The sequence below is a fragment of the Helianthus annuus genome, chromosome 16, assembly GCF_002127325.2.
Source record: "Helianthus annuus cultivar XRQ/B chromosome 16, HanXRQr2.0-SUNRISE, whole genome shotgun sequence".
Taxonomy (NCBI): domain Eukaryota; kingdom Viridiplantae; phylum Streptophyta; class Magnoliopsida; order Asterales; family Asteraceae; genus Helianthus; species Helianthus annuus.
In genome coordinates this window covers 13,356,113-13,379,554 of record NC_035448.2, presented here as the reverse complement: position 1 = coordinate 13,379,554, position 23,442 = coordinate 13,356,113, and the positions used below count along the sequence as shown (strand labels likewise).

General features: G+C 35.4%; 2 protein-coding genes across 16 annotated transcripts; one reads left to right on the top strand and one right to left on the bottom strand.

Moving 5' to 3' along the window:
- Positions 1-1,585: 1,585 nt before the first annotated feature.
- Positions 1,586-3,604, top strand: LOC110918955 (protein FAR1-RELATED SEQUENCE 4-like). The gene is made up of 4 exons (XM_022163233.1): positions 1,586-1,724; positions 2,052-2,187; positions 2,847-3,105; positions 3,305-3,604. The coding sequence occupies exons 1-4, from the start codon at positions 1,586-1,588 to the stop codon at positions 3,602-3,604; spliced, it is 834 nt and encodes a 277-aa protein (XP_022018925.1).
- Positions 3,605-11,444: 7,840 nt separating this feature from the next.
- On the bottom strand, positions 11,445-21,591 carry LOC110915900. Of its 15 annotated transcripts, none has more exons than XR_004884820.1 (6): positions 21,091-21,586; positions 18,703-18,786; positions 17,877-17,956; positions 17,257-17,778; positions 15,983-16,135; positions 11,445-12,679 (listed from the first exon to the last, which is right to left on the bottom strand). XR_004884820.1 is itself a non-coding variant. In XM_022160647.2 (6 exons), the coding sequence occupies exons 3-6, from the start codon at positions 17,289-17,291 to the stop codon at positions 11,625-11,627; spliced, it is 324 nt and encodes a 107-aa protein (XP_022016339.1). In that variant the 5' UTR covers positions 17,292-17,956; positions 18,703-18,791; positions 21,091-21,591; the 3' UTR covers positions 11,445-11,624. The 15 variants fall into 15 exon arrangements, 8 of the variants coding, with proteins under 8 accessions (XP_022016339.1, XP_022016342.1, XP_022016341.1 ...); XR_004884818.1 differs by having other exon boundaries at positions 11,445-11,671; positions 11,770-11,849; positions 12,596-12,679; positions 17,257-18,786; positions 21,091-21,574; XM_022160647.2 differs by having other exon boundaries at positions 11,445-11,671; positions 12,596-12,684; positions 17,257-17,956; positions 18,703-18,791; positions 21,091-21,591.
- Between the last annotated feature and the right edge of the window lie 1,851 nt (positions 21,592-23,442).

Genomic DNA, 23,442 nt, shown 5'->3' with positions numbered 1-23,442 from the left:
TTAGAAGCTCTTCTAAAAGAACTTGAAGTAGACATAAAATCTGCTCCTACTCGCAGAGTGACAATCTTAGTGCAACCTATCGTTATGCAATTCATGCCCGAACAAAACATGTTGAACTTAATTTCACTTTGTAAGAGAAAGTGTTACTCAACAAAAGATGCACGTACAATTTATATCAACAAGAGATCAGAATACAGATGCCTCTGCAAAATTGCTACCAACTCATATATATATATATAGTGTGAGGTTCATTGGGGAACACTAAATAAGTGGGGAACAGTGGGGAACCGATTCAAACGAACTCCAATTGGACTCATTCCAGCGGCGTTGGAACCGGCTCGTCGAACCCTAACTATGATCTCTTAACCCTAAACCCTAAATCATAACCACTAAACCCTAAATATATTAGGGTTTGGCTTTTAGGGTTTAGCTTTAGGGTTTAGCCTTAGGGATTAGCTTTAGGGTTTAGCTTTAGGGTTTAGGGTTTAGCTTTATGGTTTAGGGTTTAGCTGTAGGGTTTGGCTTTAGGGTTTCGCTTTAGGTTTAGCCTTTAGGGTTTAGCTTTTAGGGTTTATAGTTTAGATTTTACGATTTAGCTTAGGTTTTAGCCTTATTTTTTAGCTTTAGGGTTTAGAGTTTAGGAGTTAGGATTTAGGGTTTACGGTTAAGAGATCTTAGTTAGGGTTCGACGAGCCGGTTCTAACGCCGCTGGAATGAGTCCAATCGGAGTTCGTTTGAGTCGGTTTCCGGCTGTTCCCCACTTTTTTAGTGTTCCCCACTAAACCTTCCCCTATATATATATATATATATATATATATATATATATATATATATATATATATATATATATATATATATATATATATATATATATATATATATGGAGAGGATCATGAGAAAACTACGTATGAATGAGAAAACTAGAAAAAAAAACTAAAAAAAAGCTAAAAAACATACCAATTTTTTTTTTTACAATTTTTTATAAAAAAATCGCTAGTTTTTATATATAAAAAAATTTCAAAAAAAAAATTGTTGAACTGCACATGTGCATTATATGTGTACTACACATGCGCACTATATCCGTAATAGTGCACATGTGCAATACAACAAAAAACTTTTTTTTTATTTTTTTGAAATTTTTTTTCCATACATAAAAAGCTGCGATTTTTTTATAAAAATTAAAAAAATTTTGGTATGTTTTTTTGGCTTTTTTAGTTAGTTTTTTGGTGTTCTCATTTAAACTAGTTTTCTCTTGATCCATCCCATATATATATATATATATAGAGAGAGAGAGAGAGAGAAAGTATAATGTACAAAAACCCTAATCATACTTCACGTACACGACAGGGAGATTTGGACGCATGGCACTGATTAAGATTTCTCATTAAGGGCAAATTAGACATTTTACGTTCTTGAGGCAGGGTAATTCAGACATTTACTAACATCAAGAGAATAATGCGAGTTCGTTATCTCCTGCATCCCGGTAATTACGAATTGAATCAGTTTCAAATATTTTCCATTTTTCGAAGTATCAAATTAGCGGTTATAGGTGTTCAATTAGGGTTACGATCACTTATTGTTTGAAATGGATCCACATAGCAGTAACGCACGAAATGCAAATTATATTGAAATTGAAGATGCTGAAGTCCATGCCGTTCTTGATGCTGCTGAGCATTTGATGAATCCGACATCAGAAAACCCCGTTATATTAGACGCTCAGACCAGTAAGTTGTCAATTAATTCGTTTTAATTTCCAGAAATCATCGAAAGTATAGGTGGCTGATGTTTTGTGTTTGATCGTGCATCATTATTTGATAAATATTTTTTTTGAAATGAATCCGTCATAAATCACGCATGTTTTGTGTAATCCCACCAAACTTGCGTGATTATTATAAACTATACAGTTATGTCTGGTTTTTTTTACCTGCGTGATTTTATGAGCTTAACATGCGTGATTTTTTTCTTAGCGTGATTTATTTTTTTATTTCATAGATGAGTGATTGTGTGTCTTGTTTTAGAGCTCAATTTTTTTGTTATTTCAAAATTTGCAGATGAAAGATTGTATATTCATGAGGTAGCTTCATCGTGTGTTCCCGTTATAGGAATGGAATTCAGTTCCATAGAGCAAGCATATGTTTTTTTATCAGACATATGCCAAGAAGGCAGGGTTCTCTGCGCGAAAAGGAGGTGAACATCATAGTGGTGGTATTATAAAGACTAAATACTTTGTGTGTTCAAAGGAGGGGCACAAACCACAAGCTTTTATTGATCCTTATTTAAAGTTGTCTAAGCCATATAAAAGTAGGAACTGATCGACTATTCGAACTGTGTAAGCACAAATTAAGCTTTGTTCGACGGATGGGGTGTTGTATAAGGTTGATAAGTTTGTTCAAGCGCATAATCTTTCTGAAACACAAGAAGAGATGATATGGGAGCTTGGTACATTAAATCTTGGGCAAGTGAAAGCCTTCAATATAATGAGACAAAGATACAGAGGTTTTGAAAATGTTGGTGCAACTAAAGACGACTGCAAGAATTTTAGAGCTAGGATACATAGCTATATAGGAGAGTAGGATGCCGATACGGTTATCAATAGGCTGACCGATAAAAAGCAGTTTATGGTTGATTATTCATTTGTACATTCAGTTGATGAAAAGAAGTGATTGTCTGGCCTGTTTTGGGCTGATGGTTTGTGCAAACGTAACTATGCTGAGTTTGGAGATGTCATATCGTTTGATGCTACGTTCAAAACCAACAAGTTAGTGTTAATTATAGTTTTTTAACTTCTAATTTTTTCTTGTATAATTTTGTTGTTTTTTTATTCAAGTTATTTCATCATTTTGAAGGTATAATATGGTTTGTGTACCCTTTACTGGTATCGATAACCACTGTCGGAATGTGATGCTTGGAGCCGGGTTGCTAGCATCCGAAAGCATTGAATCATACAAATGGTTGTTACAATCATTTTTAGACTCATTTGGTAAGCAACCGAAGGTGGTTGTCACTGATCAGGACCCGGCGATGAAACAAGCTATTGAGGCAGTGTTCGATAAGAGCAGGCACGGATTATGTATGTGGCACATAATGAAAAAAGTTGCCGATAAGGTTAGACTCAACTTCAATATGCGTTATTATTGTTACAACTTGCGTAATAAGTATGAAGATTTCTGATTTTTATATGCACTTTTACAAAATGTTCATCATGCGTTATTATTTCATACACTCAGTTTTTTTTTATTACAAAAACCGTGAATAATTATAGAGATTTCTTATTTTTGTTCATCCCAATCCTTTTTTTTAATAGGTTGGATACAAGTTGTCTAACAATGAAGACTTCAAAAGACGTATGTGTGATATAGTGTGGATTGATTTGATTGCTCCAGAAACGCTTGAGAGAGAATGGAAATTGATAATGATTGAATACGGTCTAACCGAGAATAAATGCATTGACGATATGTTTGGCATGAGATCTTCATGGATTCCAGCTTTCTATCGTCATGAGCCTATGTCTGGGCTCATGCGGACCATCTCCAGATCAGAGAGCGAAAACCATTTTTTCTGTCAGGTGGCGAATTCTCAACTTACCCTTGTTGAGTTTTTTTAAGCATTTTGATGGTGCAATGGACGTTCAAAGATTCAACCATCGGAAAAATGACCATATTTCTAGAAACACAACCCCAGATAACATAACTGAAGCTACCTTAGAGGATGATGCTATGAAAATTTACACCAGGTCCATCTTTGCTGATCAACAGGCAGAGTTATATGGAACACTGTCTGAGTGCCTTCCTATGGAGACTAAAATCTAGGAACCGTTCTTGAAGATAAGTATGAAGGATTGGAAAGCGCACGGTGACGGTTTATTAGAGGTAACAGTATCTAGACCAGCTAACATGCGTTATTACATAAGATCTTGCGCTTTTTCCTTGATTTTTAATTTTCAATTTTTTTATTTAGGTTCGCTTCAAGAAGGGGGAGGATGTAATTGCATCATGCAGTTGTCGCAGGTTTGAACAATATGGATTGTTGTGCAAACATATATACTTTGTGTTCAAGATGTTCAAAGTGAAAGAAATTCCCAACAAGTATGCTATGAGAAGATGGACCAAAGAGGTGGTACCGAATGATCTAAATAACACATTTGATTTAAAAGTTGATGATAATGACGGGAATAAAAAGGCCAAGGAGGTTGCGTATGAGATAATGCAGACCGGAGAGTATCTTATTGGTCATTTGATGACAGATTTTGATCATCTAGTTATAGTCAGGGATCAGATGAGGGAGATGAAAGAAATGGTTGATGAACTTCGCATAACCAAGCCTATCGACCCTAAGTTTGATATATATTCAAGGTTAATCGGTTACGAGAAACCGGGCACTGATGCTCCGCCTACAGTCCGTGTGCCAACCGGTATTAGAAACAAAGGACGCGGTTCACATAAGCGGATGAAATCAAAAAAAGAACAGATAATTAGTCTAAAAGGCAAGAGAAGTTGTACATGCAGTGTTTGCAATACCAAAGGTCATGATATCCGAACTTGTGAAGTTTTAAAGGGTAAAGCTAGTGCTGCCGACAAGAAGGGGAAGAAAAGAAGAGCAGTTCAGTTAGATACTGATCCTGGTTTATTAGACGAAGAGGATGAGGAGGCAGAAACTGGTGAGGGAGAGGAAGAGTATGATGACGTAGACGAAGCCGATGATAGTGATTCTGAATGGGAAGAGGTTAACGATGATGACGAGTGATTTTTGAACTACAATTGCATACATTTGAACATCATTTTTTATGCCTTTTTTACTAAATAACATTCTGTGTTTTGTGATCTTGATACATAACTTGCATCATTTTAACACCAAACTTGCGTGATTTATGTTATTTCTCATAGCATGCGTGATTATATATAACATTCTATGGAGTTTACATCAGCTGACCCTTTTTTCCCCCAGCCTGATCGTTTCGAATTTCTTTCATTCATTTTTATGATGATGAGTGGGAAGAGCTTAAAGATGATGATGATGAGTGATTGCATTCATTTTTTCATTTTTATGCCTTTTTATACCAAATAAGATTCAGAAGTCAAATTTTTTTCTACTAACTAGTGTTATTAAAGTTATGATTTTTGCTAGCTTATATATTTCAACTAGCGTTAAAATGAGCTATTAACCTGCGTAACTTTTTCACCTTCCTTTTTGTTTTAGTTATCTGTTGAAACATCCAGCCAACCGTATCAAACATGTAAAAATTAACGATATTCCTAAACATATCCACATATCATTTCCGATTGCCAAATACTACCACAATTGTAAGTTTTCCAAATACCAACATTATAACATCCCAAAAATCATCAAAAGACGCTAGTTTCGAAAAACAGACATTCCAAAAACAGACATACCACTGCATAGCTACTTCGATTTGAATATCTTCTCAAGCTCCTTCTCACTTGTTTCCATCTTCTCTTGCATCATATCCACTACATCTTTCAGATACGAGTAAACCAAGTGATCAACAGATGACTGATCCATCATGAGGTTTATGCCTTCGTCCCTCAACGGAGATTTTGGCTCTTGTAGTAGCTTTCCCCAGATTTGTTGGTTCATCTTCTGCTGTTCTAGGACCTTCCTCTGCACATCAAAATACTGTTAGTGGAGTTTAGATTAGATGCAAGCTCTATCAAACTGCGGCTTGAGAGGAGCTCCTTGATTGCTGTGTTTGCTTGGTCACTCGACATTGCTGTAACTTAGTTAGGGTTGTTATGTTTGCCAAAAATGGAATGGTGGTTATATAATATGTATGAAAAGTTTGATTTAATAGGGTAGTTAGGGAAGATTTGGTAAGTAAAATTGAATATGCTACTTAATTAACAGTCTTGTCGATTGGAAGCCTATTTGTAGAAATCATGATTATTAACAATTTTTTATTTAAAATCAACTTGCAACTTTCTTACTATTAATAAGATATCCAACTTACTTAAATTCACTCGTTCAATGTACAAGTTTCATTTTTTATTAGGCAGAATATGCATTTTGCATTTTTTAAAACCATGCGTGATTATGTATCACATGCGTGATTTTATCAAAATGCGTAATTTTTGACCAGCCCCAATTTCTTTGATCAATTAATTTGAAGTACTACATCATGTGTAATTTTTTTATGCTTAGGCACATACATACGTGCGTTATTATTGAGCTTCAATAATATTCTAACATGTGTAGTTTTTATAAATATCTGTACTGGACCAACAAAATTCCAAAAAACACCAACAGTGTATTCTAATCCAATAATTGGTATGCTTTATAATAATAGATGTCATCTTGTTGGGTTTTTCATTTTAAATTTCATTGAAACAACATTTCAATATTACCTTCAAAGATGTCAGATTCTCTCAATTCATCTATTGGATCTTCTTCATCATCTGGTATGAGTGTTTACCTCAAAAAGAGGATCCAGGAACAAATTGCCTAAGACAGGTCTTGTAAAGACTTGTTGGAGACTAACGTTTCTAGGGTAAGAGAGAACATGAAGAGGAGAGAAGAAATATTCAACTTGCTGTCCGGAATGAAAGAGTCCTGTGTCCGAGAGGTAGCTATGATGTTCATGGTTGATCTAGGAGAGCGCGATGAGAAACAGCTAAAGGAGCTTTTGGATGCAATAGCCGTTTTAAGATGCTCTATGGACACCAAGATCAAGTTTTTAGAGTCCTTCTTTTGAAGTTGTCTAAGCATGTGTGTTTGTTGTATGTTTTCGAGTAGTTTAACCATGTTTTTTTTTTGTTTATCTAAGTGGTTTTCTATGTATTGTACCTGTTTTTGTATAACGAAACTTAGGCGTTGTGTTTTGTTATTAATGTCGTCTATTAGTATACTATACAGAAACATCAACACAAGAAAAAGCTGAATAAAAAATAATTACAAACACAACAATAATAATAAAAAATTTTGTTCACATATCACTGTAACAAAAACAGTTTAAATACATAACATTTTTGTTTACTTTTTTTTGAAGATTAAAGAACTCATCTAATCGTTGACTGATTTTTTTTTATCTAGATCTTTCAACATATCCACTTTGGCCGAGTTCTTCTCAAATTCCTTAGCTGCTTCAAAGACTTGTTTTCTTATAAGATTGTACTCCGACAATACAATCTTACTAAGGTAGCGATACCTCAAGAACCGAAGCTGTGAATCTTGAACGACTTTTCTATCTTCGTTGACAAACCCCGGATTCCATGGTGTTTTGCCCTTGTATGTCTCCATATGCCTCATAGTGAAGACACCACAATCAACCCCATTTTCAAGAGTCCTCCAATACATTTCTTTCCTTATTATTGTTGCTTTTTCCAATTTTTTTTATCCATTCTTTTTGTCGTATCTTGTTTTTTAGGTACTGAATGAGAGCTTTACGCTATAATCAGATAAAAAAATCATATTAGTACCTACGTATTATAGTATATAAAGATAAAATCTGTAGTTTTGCCAGCATTTCGGGACGCCCACGGTAACGTTTACCAAACGCTTGTTTGATCTTAGAGTTATCAATTAACTCAATATCGCCCTTCTTTAAGCGAAAACATATACAGAAGAAATGTTGAGATAACAGCACTGGAATGAAGATAAGATCCAGTGTTTCAAGATTCTTCACCCCATATTTAACCAGTGTATCTTCAAGGTTTGATGTAAATACATTCAATCGTGCATTGTCATTGTACTCGGGCCCATAAATTGGTTCAGGCTGCAAAAATGAGTATGTACCCGGTAAGTATAGTATCTACATATTTATAAACAAGCGTAATTCAATTATAATATGCGTGATTAATACATAATGATCCTACGTGCGGTATTACCACACATATTTCGTGAATATTTTTAAACAAGCGTAATTATTTGATAACATGTGTGATTAAATGAAAATGAACTCGCGTTATTAATTGTTTCAAATAAATAACTTGCGTTATTAACTTACAATCATTGAAGTTGGCAAGAACAGCCTGTACGGTGATGATTTTTTGTCCCTTTTTTTTCTTCATAGTTTAACACATCTACAAAAGCGTCCACTCCATTAGAAGCTACAAATTGTGATGGGTGGAAGCTTTCAAAAACTATTTTGAAGGTTTCCAACCCACTTTCTGACTTGTACATCACTGACCTGTTTGATATAACCAACAAGTCAATTAGTGGATCTTTTTAAGTGTTTTAAAGAAACAAAATGTATTACTTACCCAAAATTACCGACCGGAGATAAGAGGTATGAGATGATCGTTTTGTCACGATCCAATAGTGGCTTATATAAGCTTACTATCCTGTTGCAGTAAGGTGATCAGTATGCATCACCTAATTCTGTCATTCATTTTTCATTCATATCCTTAATCTTTTTAATATGCGCCCTCACTATTTCATCCTTTTCGTTTTCATTCAATATTTTTTTTTGTTTACGCCCGTAGTAGTATTTTGTGTACTCCCCGGTGAAGTTGTTTGTAGGATGGGAGCCAATTTTAAAAGCGTCTCCACCGACTGCATTTCTGCATCCGTTACCTCATCATTTGTTTCTTCAGCGGATGTGTTGGATGTCTTTTTTTACCATACACGTCAGGTTTATGTTTTCTAGCTCATTCAACATCGAGTTGGTTACCGTATTTTGTGTTGGTGTTTTTTGTTGACTAGACTCTGCTAAATTTACCTCTTGTTCTATTTCTTGTTCCATATCTGTCGCGGCGTCAATCACTGTTTGTATGATAAAGTTCATCAGTAAGAAGACAGTAACTACTGTAGTAATGATTAAATTTGTTACCTTCTCTCGTCTGGTCAGGGTGTCTGTATACTCCTGGTTATACAGTTTGTAATTGTGCCAGACATGTGTCTGAAATACCTCCATCTTCTTCAATCCCAATCTCATCATCGTCACAACCTTTATAAAACATAAAGGTTTTATCATAATTTAACTTAAATTTGTAACACCTCGAAAATTTTTGTCCAATAATGTATTGACACGTGTCATAAGCTTTGAACGTGTGAAAGATTACGTATGAAGGACTAAAGTTGACAAACAAGAAAAGTATGTGAATGTAAGGGTTAAAAATGTCAACAATGAATAAATATGTCTTTCAATAACCCTACATGATGTTTACATCCTTAAACGAATAAATCATGGATCATACGAAGCTAATTGTGAAAGAAAGTGAGGAATTACAAACTACAGGGGCTAAATTTGTCAACATGTTTAAAGTATACCTCTGAGTGATCTTTTAGCGGACCCGAAGCTTTGTAATGATAAATTATACTCACAAGAGTATGTGATAAAAATTTCACAAGGTTTCGATTAAGTATGAGAAAGTTATGACAATATTCGTATACGAGGGGTTAAAAGCGTTAACGTTGAAATTTAAGACTTTTCGGTGAACGTATGAATAACCGGGGACCAAACAAAGTTGGTTTATGACTTGAAGTCCTTAAAAGTCAAGTTTGGGGGTTTATAGTGCAAGAAATGAGCTTAAAATCAAGTTTGGAAGGACCAGGGACCAAAATTGCAATTTATGAAACTTTGTGACCGGATCAGACTAGCCACTCGGGGCGCATAAGATCCTTATGGATCCTTACGCGGGCCGCGTCAGAGTGCCAGTTACAGAAAATGATGGCAGCTGCCTGTTCCAGCCGGTTTAACCGACTTAACTTACCATTTTTCAATACCTGGAGCTTGTTTGATGGTTTTAAAGAGTATAGGGACACTTGGAATGATCCCATAACAATCCTAGACTTGTTTGGCATGATCAAATTGATCCAAGAAACCTATATAAAGGCCTTGAATTTGGGTTTTCATTTGCTCATTCACTTGTAACCATCACAACTCACTTCTTGGAGGTTCCTGGAGCTCAAGCATCTTTCCTAGTGATCATTAGTTGTGATTAGGACTATTGTAAGTATGCTTGACCTCCTTTAATTCAGTTTTGCTTAGTTTATTAGCGTTTAGTCAAACCGTCGTAATTAAGGTTTGACTTCGTCATTAATCTTAATTGCTCCAGTAATTTGTGAATATGAAAGTACCTAGGAGTTGGTAATTATGTGGGCATTAAACCTCTAAAAGGTCTCCCTCTGATTCCCACTCTAATTAGGTCAATTGTCGAGTCAAACTTGATTATAAAAAGTCAACAGGAAGCTATTTTGTAAATAAACACATAATTATTAATGTGTAAGCTATGAAACCTGTTTTGACATTAATATAACTTGGTAATTAATATAAGAACATGTCTAAACATGTTCAACTCGACAATTTTTAGTTTAAGCTTGGTTCGGGACCGAAAGTCGCATAGTTTGACTTATGCTTTGACTTTCAGTTCTGACCCGTTTGAGCATGATTTAGGAATGCCTTAGTGCTCTAATAGGACCAAGTTACCTATAAGTATAACCCTCTGAGATTATACAACTTGGTTCATTGGTTATCCAATTCGTATGCATGATTCCGTTAAATGCTTAAATGTTGACTATTATGCCCTTATGACCTAAAAACATGATTTTTGATAAAGTGAAAGAATAGAAACCTTCACTACTGATTTATAAACTTGTCCCTAGAATTTGACATCAGTTTGAGGTCTAGATTAAGAGTTATGCTCATTAGCGTAATTAAGAAGCTTTTAAGCAAATAAACCGCATAATTAGCATATAGCCTATCTAAACCCAATTTTTAATACCAAACTTATTACCCACTGATGTAATATAATATTTTGGGATTTTTGAAGATTTTTATTTATTTTTAGGCTGAGCATAACTTAGGATTCTAAGCTTGATTCGATAATTGCCGGTTTTGCCCTTTTAGGCTATAAAATGAGTTTTACAAATCCTTTTGACCCCAAACCTTTTTCTACTGATCTAATATGATAAATAGAACATTTTAAGCCTTCTGGAATAGTAAAAAATATCAGCTTTCCCTTAAGAACCTGGAAATAGCTCAAAATCGCCATTTTAAGCGTTTTTAAGCGTTTTAAGCACATAGTATGTATTAAAACCGTATTAGACATATAAGACTTGGTACCTACTGATATTTTAAGTTAACATTTATGTTTCAACAGTAGGTAAAAGTTTTGAAGTCAGATTTCCGGATTTGACCTTTAAACCTTAGGTGAAATTACCAAAATACCCTTTCGGTGCATAGAATGGTTAGAAAGGATAAATTTCACATATAGGTTATATCCTACTGACATGAATTAGTAAATTAAGTATTTTTACTGATTACATCAGACCCGAAACTCACAATTATATTTAAACTCTTTTATAACCTTTTAAATGACCAAAATACCCTTACGAGGCATAATTTGAGTTTAAATACATTTGGGGCATAATAGAAGATATCCTACTGATATCACAACATATTTAAAGCATATTAACTTATGGAACATGTTCATGACTCTTATGTGTTACACCCTAACACGTTTAACCTTAAAAATAACGCAGCGGAGAAAGAGCTTTAAAATTTTCTTCCGTATTAACAACATTTCTTTCACGAAGGATCCAAATCCTAAAAATGTTAAACGTACTATAAAAGAATTTTACAACATTCATACTAAAATTTAGATTTCCAAACGTTATATACTTCAACTATGTGACCAATCTATCCGTACAATCCTTGCTCTTGACTCGATCTACGTCCGCTTCACTTCCATAGCAGCAGAAGAAGTCCGTGTAACACCTGTGGGCATCACATACAACTTAACCATTAGTCAAAGGCAGCATCATATAACATTAATCTCATGTAATTAAAGATTGAATAACGTTCATCAATTTAACATTAATTCATCCAATTATTCTTTCTCATCCTCTTATTCCGGGTTCGGTTTAAGTTTCGTAAGAATCCGGTGTACTTGTTCCTGCATCACATACCAACCTCAAACGCATAATTAGTAACGTTAAAATTCTACGTATCTAAATCATGCACATGTACATGTTTACATGTATACATATGCGTCTACATACGTACATGTCCTCCTATATTTCTACATACCTGCATATACTCATACGTACCTTCTTATATACCAACCCCATATCTACATTCGCGCATGCATTACTACTTCTCTACATACATTCATATATACCTACGTATCTTCGCATACGCATAATACACATCTACATACATACATACCTTTACTTGCATACCCACGCATCGAATTACATACATACATGATTACATCTTCGCATATGTATTTACATACATACATACATAACTACATACACACATACCTACTCACATACATACATACATACATACTTACTTGCATCCACATATATATATACATTCGTACCTACACACGTATGTACTTTCATATTCAAATACATAATGCTCATGCTCATACATAACTACTTACGTACATACATACACCAATACCTACATATATACATACATGCATACATAACTCCATACTTACATACATTCATAAAATGAATCATAACTACACCCGTGCATACCTTAGCTCACACGTGCATGTACTTACGTAATTTTCCTAAATGCATTCATACATACCTACTTGTCGGCCATTTTATATACATCAATCATCCCATTCAACCATAACAAGAAAACTCTATATGTATACTAAGAAGTGAATCGAAAGTCACTTACCTCGAGCGTTAGTGTTCACGCTTGTTTCCTCGCCTCTGCTTGACCCGTTAACCTTCCGTTTTCGAGTCCTTGCTAATGTGATTCCTATTCTTTCATGTCATCACAATTACATTATGGTTAGCACACATGCTCATTCATACTACATTCGTTTCTTTCCATTCATACATTACTTGACTTTTTATTAACCAAATACCACATACATAAGGCATATAGACTAAAAGTCACCTTGTTCCTTATTCAAGCAACTCAATTATCATCATACGCGACACATAGATTATCTACTACAATACGCCTGACTTCTCTACTATTACAATCATATCCGAGAGGCTAACCATGCTGTACCTTAACGCCAATTTTACACATAGTAACGCTTTAAACACACCTTAACAACTGTAACATTCACCCGAAGCAATATTTAGTGTTTAGTAAATTGGTGACTAGAAAATCATATGTTTTAAGTTCACAAAACACATTATTTTCATTGCCGCATTTTTTTTTTCACGCAGCAGCTGTTCGGGGTCATTTTCCCCCTTTTTAATCACCTAATCCGACTTCGACTTTCAAATAAGAATTGTAATATGCGAAACAAGCTTTCCAACGATATAAGGCTCGTTGTCTAATTCCTAATAACGAATGAGATACGACCTTTACAAGATGGCTATCTAGGGCTGTCAAAATGACGAATTTACTAACTTTTCATGCTGTTTTGACCCACTAACTCTCGTAACCAGCATCTTGTGACCAAATAAGAATTGTAACATGCGAAACAAGCTTTCCAACGATATAAGGCTCGTTGTCTAATTCCTAATAACGAATGAGATACGACCTTTACAAGATGGCTATCTAGGGCTGTCAAAATGACGAATTTACTAACTTTTCATGCTGTTTTGACCCACTAAATCTCGTAACCAGCATCTTGTAACCAAATAAGAATTGTAACATGCGAAACAAGCTTTCCAACGATATAAGGCTCGTTGTCTAATTCCTAATAACGAATGAGATACGACCTTTACAAGATGGCTATCTAGGGCTGTCAAAATGACGAATTTACTAACTTTTCATGCTGTTTTGACCCACTAAATCTCGTAACCAGCATCTTGTGACCAAATAAGAATTGTAACATGCGAAACAAGCTTTCCAACGATATAAGGCTCGTTGTCTAATTCCTAATAACGAATGAGATACGGCCTTTACAAGATGGCTATCTAGGGCTGTCAAAATGACGAATTTACTAACTTTTCATGCTGTTTTGACCCACTAAATCTCATAACCAGCATCTTGTGACCAAATAAGAATTGTAACACGCGAAACAAGCTTTACAACGATATAAGGCTCGTTGTCTAATTCCTAATAACGAATGAGATACGGCCTTTACAAGATGGCTATCTAGGGCTGTCAAAATGACGAATTTACTAACTTTTCATGCTGTTTTGACCCACTAAATCTCGTAACCAGCATCTTGTGACCAAATAAGAATTGTAACATGCGAAACAAGCTTTCCAACGATATAAGGCTCGTTGTCTAATTCCTAATAACGAATGAGATACGGCCTTTACAAGATGGCTATCTAGGTCTGTCAAAATGACGAATTTACTAACTTTTCATGCTGTTTTGACCCACTAAATCTCGTAACCAGCATCTTGTGACCAAATAATAATTGTAACATGCGAAACAAGCTTTCCAACGATATAAGGCTCGTTGTCTAATTCCTAATAACGAATGAGATACGACCTTTACAAGATGACTATCTAGGGCTGTCAAAATGACGAATTTACTAACTTTTCATGCTGTTTTGACCCACTAAATCTCGTAACCAGCATCTTGTGACCAAATAAGAATTGTAACATGCGAAACAAGCTTTCCAACGATATAAGGCTCGTTGTCTAATTCCTAATAACGAATGAGATACGGCCTTTACAAGATGGCTATCTAGGGCTGTCAAAAGTGACGAATTTACTAACTTTTTAACACAAACTTGAATCAATTCAAGTTGCGTGTAGGCATTTTATCAAACACTTTGTGGGCGTACAACAAAAAGGCACAATGTACAAGTATTTCATGCTCATATTCTACCACTTGTTTCCAATCCTCAACAATAACACTACATCATATTTCTTTCAAATCCTACTCAATCTAACTAGTAAGAATCGATCATATAGCACGCCATACATCAAAATTATACAAGAATTGAACATGGTAATTCATTCATCTCACCATTCTTACTAGCACAAGTGGGTTTTATCCCAAAACATCAAATTGCTTAGAATCTTACATAGTTCATGTTCTACACGGTGATTCTAACACATATACATGATTAATTTCACACAATTTCACGGATTAAACCTAAACCACTTCATACAAGATCATCAAATCATAAATTGCAACTTACCTTATGATCAATATACTTAGATTAAGTTGTATCCAGTCTCATGCATTCGATTTGTGTCAAGAACCACCATTAATTTGCTGAATTTTGACCTTGATTGAACAAGTAGGGTTTCACCCTTTCTTTCCCCCTCCTGGTCGCGATACCCACCACGCACCCAACTACTGGGTTTTTAATTTTATTACGTTATTTATCAATCTTACACATTCAACCCCCATGCTATCTATTGTTGTCACCTAATAACCCTTTTCCAAGTTTTATAAACTTTCTTGATACTTTTAAACTTATCTAATTATATAAAACACTTAGACATTTTAAGAAAACAACTTTCAAGTTGTTCACTTTGGTCCCCATGTTTCGTTTTAATTAAATAAGGCTACAACCACTCGTTTAATACCAACGATACTAATATTCAACTAGGTTAATTATTCCTAGTTAATATTCATTTACGGGTTCACTTTTACCCCTAACGGTATTTTACCCGTTCCTTTATATTAACCGGGTTTAAATTACCAAACCCGTTTTTGGGGTGTTATAAGTCTACCCCCCTTAATAGAGGTTTCGTCCCCGAAACCTTCCTTATTCGAATCAAACCAATTCTACTCTTACCCCTTTCAAGTTCCAGAGCTCTTATTAGTGTCCTTCATTTCATATTGCTAGTTTCTAGCACATATCATCCCTAGCATTTCATTTATTGAACTTAATCCAAAAGTATACAAACCTTACTCGTATTGATTTTAAATTTACGGCTTGTCTCTAACTTCCTATTTAAGCATATTACCTTCATATATCGAAATAAATTAATTTATTTCATTCTACTCATACATCATGTACAATCTTTCATTTTATTCGCTTTGAGATCTACTTAGCATCTCATTACTAATGTTACTTCTAATTATCTTAATGTTTATACGAGAGGACAACATATCATTATAGGCATACTATAATCATTTATTTATATCAATACTTACTCATAATCACAAGCTAAACATCTTACTAACCTTGACTTCGTCGTGTATGCCAGCGGTTTGTGGCCCGAGTCGGCCCGTTTCTTCATGGGTTCATGTAATGCTTTCATTGATTGCTTCCATTGATTTGTTGAGCACCCGCCTATGCGCATCCTTTCAATAATGCCTTGTTCAAATGAACATGGCCTACAAGCCCAACATCAATATTAGCACTTTCCATCGATTCTCATCATTATTACCTTTTCTCCATACTTATTTTATTTGGGGTTTTACACGCTCCTAATTCTTTTATTCTTAAAATTATTTCATTAACCTTTTTTCAAAACTTCCTCTTCCCGACCATACTTAAGTTATCGTTTAGGTTGCATCCCGTCGTTCATTCCGACTCACACGAGTCAATTAACAACGTGTCTAGTATGTGGCTTAATCAAAGTTTTCTTTTCTTGACTCGAATTTTAAGTTTTGCATATCATTTATGGTCATTCTTTCATCCTTAAATCCGTCTCGCGGATTCATACTTATCATTTGTACCTTTAATTGTGATTATGTTTGAATCCGTCTCGCGGATCAAATATTGCATTCATACATTTCATTCCTTGAATCCGTCTTGCGGATTCAAGCATTGCATTAACATCTTTCATTCTTTGAATCCGTCTCGCGGATTCAAACATTGCATCTACGCTTTTCATCCCTTGAATCCGTCTCGCGGATTCAAGCATTGCATTTATGCATTTCATTCCTTGAATCCGTCTCGCGGATTCAAGCATTGCATTAACATCTTTCATTCTTTGAATCCGTCTCGCGGATTCAAACATTGCATCTACGCTTTTCATCCCTTGAATCCGTCTCGCGGATTCAAGCATTGCATTCATACCTTTCTTTCATGTTTCGAATCCGTCTCGCGGATTCTAACATAGCATTTCATGTTTCGAATCCGTCTCGCGGATTCTAACATAGCATTTCATACTCTCATTTTTGAGAGTCTTACATTTCTCTTCACCCTCACGTCCACCTACTACTTAATTCTAACGGACACACCTGTAACAATTATCACGGGCTCACGAAAGTCATGCGTTTCTTGTGTACTGGCCAGGTACACAATCCACACACTAGTTTCGTGTCTTCGTGTAATTGTCACCTTATGTCCGAAGAATTAGGTTTCGGCACGTGTAACATTTCCAAAACTTCATTACCATTCTTATCATTATTTTTCACTTAAAATTTTCCTTTCATTGTTAGGTTTTACCATCACATGTACTTACATATATTAAACATATGTACTTGGGTCAATATGTCAAATTACATACCTTGGCGTCGGTGCTAGACCGCATCCACAAATCATTCTTTCCAAGCAACCATGCTTACCTTACACATAACATATAGTTAGTTATCTTCCAATACATACTTAAGCACATACTTACCTTTGCTTCTACCTTTAGATCTTGGTCGAGTCTCGGATTGTATGGGTTTCTTGTCATAAGAGCACACAGGTTCGAGTTCAAGTACCTATCCTCTTGTACTTGATTCTCTCAAACCAGGGCTCTGATACCAACTTGTTACACCCTAACACGTTTAACCTTAAAAATAACGCAGCGGAAAAAAGAGCTTTAAAATTTTCTTCCGTATTAACAACATTTCTTTCACGAAGGATCCAAATCCTAAAAATGTTAAACGTACTATAAAAGAATTTTACAACATTCATACTAAAATTTAGATTTCCAAACGTTATATACTTCAACTATGTGACCAATCTATCCGTACAATCCTTGCTCTTGACTCGATCTACGTCCGCTTCACTTCCATAGCAGCAGAAGAAGTCCGTGTAACACCTGTGGGCATCACATACAACTTAACCATTAGTCAAAGGCAACATCATATAACATTAATCTCATGTAATTAAAGATTGAATAATGTTCGTCAATTTAACATTAATTCATCCAATTATTCTTTCTCATCCTCTTATTCCGGGTTCGGTTTAAGTTTCGTAAGAATCCGGTGTACTTGTTCCTGCATCACATACCAACCTCAAACGCATAATTAGTAACGTTAAAATTCTACGTATCTAAATCATGCACATGTACATGTTTACATGTATACATATGCGTCTACATACGTACATGTCCTCCTATATTTCTACATACCTGCATATACTCATACGTACCTTCTTATATACCAACCCCATATCTACATTCGCGCATGCATTACTACTTCTCTACATACATTCATATATACCTACGTATCTTCGCATACGCATAATACACATCTACATACATACATACCTTTACTTGCATACCCACGCATCGAATTACATACATACATGATTACATCTTCGCATATGTATTTACATACATACATACATAACTACATACACACATACCTACTCACATACATACATACATACATACTTACTTGCATCCACATATATATATACATTCGTACCTACACACGTATGTACTTTCATATTCAAATACATAATGCTCATGCTCATACATAACTACTTACGTACATACATACACCAATACCTACATATATACATACATGCATACATAACTCCATACTTACATACATTCATAAAATGAATCATAACTACACCCGTGCATACCTTAGCTCACACGTGCATGTACTTACGTAATTTTCCTAAATGCATTCATACATACCTACTTGTCGGCCATTTTATATACATCAATCATCCCATTCAACCATAACAAGAAAACTCTATATGTATACTAAGAAGTGAATCGAAAGTCACTTACCTCGAGCGTTAGTGTTCACGCTTGTTTCCTCGCCTCTGCTTGACCCGTTAACCTTCCGTTTTCGAGTCCTTGCTAATGTGATTCCTATTCTTTCATGTCATCACAATTACATTATGGTTAGCACACATGCTCATTCATACTACATTCGTTTCTTTCCATTCATACATTACTTGACTTTTTATTAACCAAATACCACATACATAAGGCATATAGACTAAAAGTCACCTTGTTCCTTATTCAAGCAACTCAATTATCATCATACGCGACACATAGATTATCTACTACAATACGCCTGACTTCTCTACTATTACAATCATATCCGAGAGGCTAACCATGCTGTACCTTAACGCCAATTTTACACATAGTAACGCTTTAAACACACCTTAACAACTGTAACATTCACCCGAAGCAATATTTAGTGTTTAGTAAATTGGTGACTAGAAAATCATATGTTTTAAGTTCACAAAACACATTATTTTCATTGCCGCATTTTTTTTTCACGTAGCAGCTGTTCGGGGTCATTTTCCCCCTTTTTAATCACCTAATCCGACTTCGACTTTCAAATAAGAATTGTAATATGCGAAACAAGCTTTCCAACGATATAAGGCTCGTTGTCTAATTCCTAATAACGAATGAGATACGACCTTTACTAGATGGCTATCTAGGGCTGTCAAAATGACGAATTTACTAACTTTTCATGCTGTTTTGACCCACTAAATCTCGTAACCAGCATCTTGTGACCAAATAATAATTGTAACATGCGAAACAAGATTTCCAACGATATAAGGCTCGTTGTCTAATTCCTAATAACGAATGAGATACGACCTTTACAAGATGGCTATCTAGGGCTGTCAAAATGACGAATTTACTAACTTTTCATGCTGTTTTGACCCACTAAATCTCGTAACCAGCATCTTGTGACCAAATAAGAATTGTAACATGCGAAACAAGCTTTCCAACGATATAAGGCTCGTTGTCTAATTCCTAATAACGAATGAGATACGACCTTTACAAGATGGCTATCTAGGGCTGTCAAAATGACGAATTTACTAACTTTTCATGCTGTTTTGACCCACTAAATCTCGTAACCAGCATCTTGTGACCAAATAAGAATTGTAACATGCGAAACAAGCTTTCCAACGATATAAGGCTCGTTGTCTAATTCCTAATAACGAATGAGATACGGCCTTTACAAGATGGCTATCTAGGGCTGTCAAAATGACGAATTTACTAACTTTTCATGCTATTTTGACCCACTAAATCTCATAACCAGCATCTTGTGACCAAATAAGAATTGTAACACGCGAAACAAGCTTTCCAACGATATAAGGCTCGTTGTCTAATTCCTAATAACGAATGAGATACGGCCTTTACAAGATGGCTATCTAGGGCTGTCAAAATGACGAATTTACTAACTTTTCATGCTGTTTTGACCCACTAAATCTCGTAACCAGCATCTTGTGACCAAATAAGAATTGTAACATGCGAAACAAGCTTTCCAACGATATAAGGCTCGTTGTCTAATTCCTAATAACGAATGAGATACGGCCTTTACAAGATGGCTATCTAGGGCTGTCAAAATGACGAATTTACTAACTTTTCATGCTGTTTTGACCCACTAAATCTCGTAACCAGAATCTTTTGACCAAATAAGAATTGTAACATGCGAAACAAGCTTTCCAACGATATAAGGCTCGTTGTCTAATTCCTAATAACGAATGAGATACGACCTTTACAAGATGGCTATCTAGGGCTGTCAAAATGACGAATTTACCAACTTTTCATGCTGTTTTGACCCACTAAATCTCGTAACCAGCATCTTGTGACCAAATAAGAATTGTAACATGCAAAACAAGCTTTCCAACGATATAAGGCTCGTTGTCTAATTCCTAATAACGAATGAGATACGGCCTTTACAAGATGGCTATCTAGGGCTGTCAAAAGTGACGAATTTACCAACTTTTTAACACAAACTTGAATCAATTCAAGTTGCGTGTAGGCATTTTATCAAACACTTTGTGGGCGTACAACAAAAAGGCACAATGTACAAGTACTTCATGCTCATATTCTACCACTTGTTTCCAATCCTCAACAATAACACTACATCATATTTCTTTCAAATCCTACTCAATCTAACTAGTAAGAATCGATCATATAGCACGCCATGCATCAAAATTATACAAGAATTGAACATGGTAATTCATTCATCTCACCATTCTTACTAGCACAAGTGGGTTTTATCCCAAAACATCAAATTGCTTAGAATCTTACATAGTTCATGTTCTACACGGTGATTCTAACACATATACATGATTAATTTCACACAATTTCACGGATTAAACCTAAACCACTTCATACAAGATCATCAAATCATAAATTGCAACTTACCTTATGATCAATATACTTAGATTAAGTTGTATCCAGTCTCATGCATTCGATTTGTGTCAAGAACCACCATTAATTTGCTGAATTTTGACCTTGATTGAACAAGTAGGGTTTCACCCTTTCTTTCCCCCTCCTGGTCGCGATACCCACCACGCACCCAACTACTGGGTTTTTAATTTTATTACGTTATTTATCAATCTTACACATTCAACCCCCATGCTATCTATTGTTGTCACCTAATAACCCTTTTCCAAGTTTTATAAACTTTCTTGATACTTTTAAACTTATCTAATTATATAAAACACTTAGACATTTTAAGAAAACAACTTTCAAGTTGTTCACTTTGGTCCCCATGTTTCGTTTTAATTAAATAAGGCTACAACCACTCGTTTAATACCAACGATACTAATATTCAACTAGGTTAATTATTCCTAGTTAATATTCATTTACGGGTTCACTTTTACCCCTAACGGTATTTTACCCGTTCCTTTATATTAACCGGGTTTAAATTACCAAACCCGTTTTTGGGGTGTTACATTATGGATACTCGTTACGCATGTTTCGCGTTCGGATCGGCCTATGTAACTAGTTTAAATATATTAGCCGAAACGGGTCAAACCATATCATTTTTGTCTCAAAATCCAGAATGTGTTTAAGTTACCCATATTAAACAAGCATGCAAGCTTGTCGGGTCAAAACCACATTCTAAACCGGTCTTCGCCTTATCGCGCGTTTGAACCGTGTTTTCCTTTTGAAAACTAACCGGTCTAAGTATAAACTTAATTAAAGACCCGTTAGGATTCTAATAGGTTATTAAAACCTTCGTTCCAGATTAGGAGCCCAGTAAAAGCTACGTGCACTTGCTGTATTTGAATTATACTATTGCTCAGGTAAATACCCTTAACTTATTTTCCCTATACGGGCTTGGGATACGGTACTATAAAAGTACCGCTTGGTCGGGTGTATGTAGTCATTTAAATCGTATTGTGATTGATGTATTTACATAACCTGTTTGATATGTATTATTTGGTTTATGGCCCTTGGGGGTTAAATGACCATGTCCCGGATATCCTTGGCATCATTCATGAAATGGCCACGACCTAAGCACGGGGTGTAGGCGTACACCTGACAGCTGCCTTATGTAAAAACTGGTATCCCACTGTAAGGAATCGACCTTGTGGGCATTATACATGTGGTGTGTCAGTTAACTTAAGTCCGGCCCTACAAACCGGCCCTAATGGACGACAAATGAGTAAAACTGTATTCAAGATTATTTTGAATAATTGTCCCAAGTTATAAAATATTTTTGGCCGAAGTGCATTTAAATCAATTTTCAAACTCTTTTCAAAATGAGTCAGTTAAGTTGTATTTACCAGTGCAAACTGACGTATTTTCCAAAAAGGCTAACTGCAGGTACTAGACGAAATAGGCTGGCTGCTCCAGGCATCATTACTCAAGTCTCGCAAGCTTTAGATGTCAAAGTCTGTTGAACAGTTTCCTTTTTATTTGATCCGCATGTGGATCTGTTTCGACTGTGTTGTAACACTTAAACATTACATTTTGTTCAGTTGAAATAAATCTATATCTTTTGCTTCCGCTGTGCATTTATATGTTGTGTTGTTTGACTATGATGATATCAATGACGTCACGATACTCCCCACCGGGCCCACCGGTGACACGTGGAAAATAAGGGTGTGACAGGTTGGTATCAGAGCCAACACTGAGTGAATTAAACACTAGCCTTTTGTGTTTAATCTCAGTTACACAATTGCACACTCTTGAGTCTAGACAAAGAACATAGGATTAATCCTAATTCGTTTTATTTCTCCTTATTTGTTTCCTTTCTTAGTTTTTCTGATTAGTCCTTGCATGGGCAAGTCATTTTCAGTTAGAAGTCCCGTTTAGGGCAACCATGTATTGTTTAAATTTTAGTGGAACGTTTAGGTTCCTATTATAAGATCTACCATTATAATAAAGTGGCAAAGTCTAAAAAGGACAAGACCTAGCTCATGTAAGACAGGGCTTATAATGTGGCAAAGTCTAAAAAGGACAAGACCTAGCTCATGTAAGACAGGGCCAAGATGATAGTTCCTCAATTAGATTCAGATCCTTGCATACATCTCAATTTAGGTTTGCTCTGCGTTATGTTAAAAAGAGAATCTTAGGGGTAAAACCTAGCCACGTGTCGTCTCAGACATGGCCAAGATGGTAGAACCTGTCTAAAAGATTCCAAATTTATGTTAACATCTGTAAGTATGTTAACATGTTGGGCAAATTGTGATGCAGTATAAATCACACAGGCCATCTTTGAAAATTGGGATTTATTTAAAATTCCCTGTAAGTAAAATAGCCATC

Bases quoted from the DNA above. Each gene is read 5' to 3' on its own strand.
- LOC110918955 (XM_022163233.1), top strand. From the start codon at position 1,586: ATGGATCCACATAGCAGTAACGCACGAAATGCAAATTATATTGAAATT. The intron at 2,188-2,846 runs GTGAACATCATA...ATCATTTTGAAG, and splicing joins GTTCTCTGCGCGAAAAGGAG to GTATAATATGGTTTGTGTAC. The intron at 3,106-3,304 runs GTTAGACTCAAC...TTTTTTTAATAG, and splicing joins TGAAAAAAGTTGCCGATAAG to GTTGGATACAAGTTGTCTAA.
- LOC110915900 (XM_022160647.2), bottom strand. From the start codon at position 17,291: ATGATTTGTGGATGCGGTCTAGCACCGACGCCAAG. The intron at 12,685-15,982 runs GTTAGTAAGATG...ATGACATGAAAG, and splicing joins GCATACACGACGAAGTCAAG to AATAGGAATCACATTAGCAA. The intron at 11,672-12,595 runs GTAAGTGACTTT...TGATGCCCACAG, and splicing joins CGTGAACACTAACGCTCGAG to GTGTTACACGGACTTCTTCT.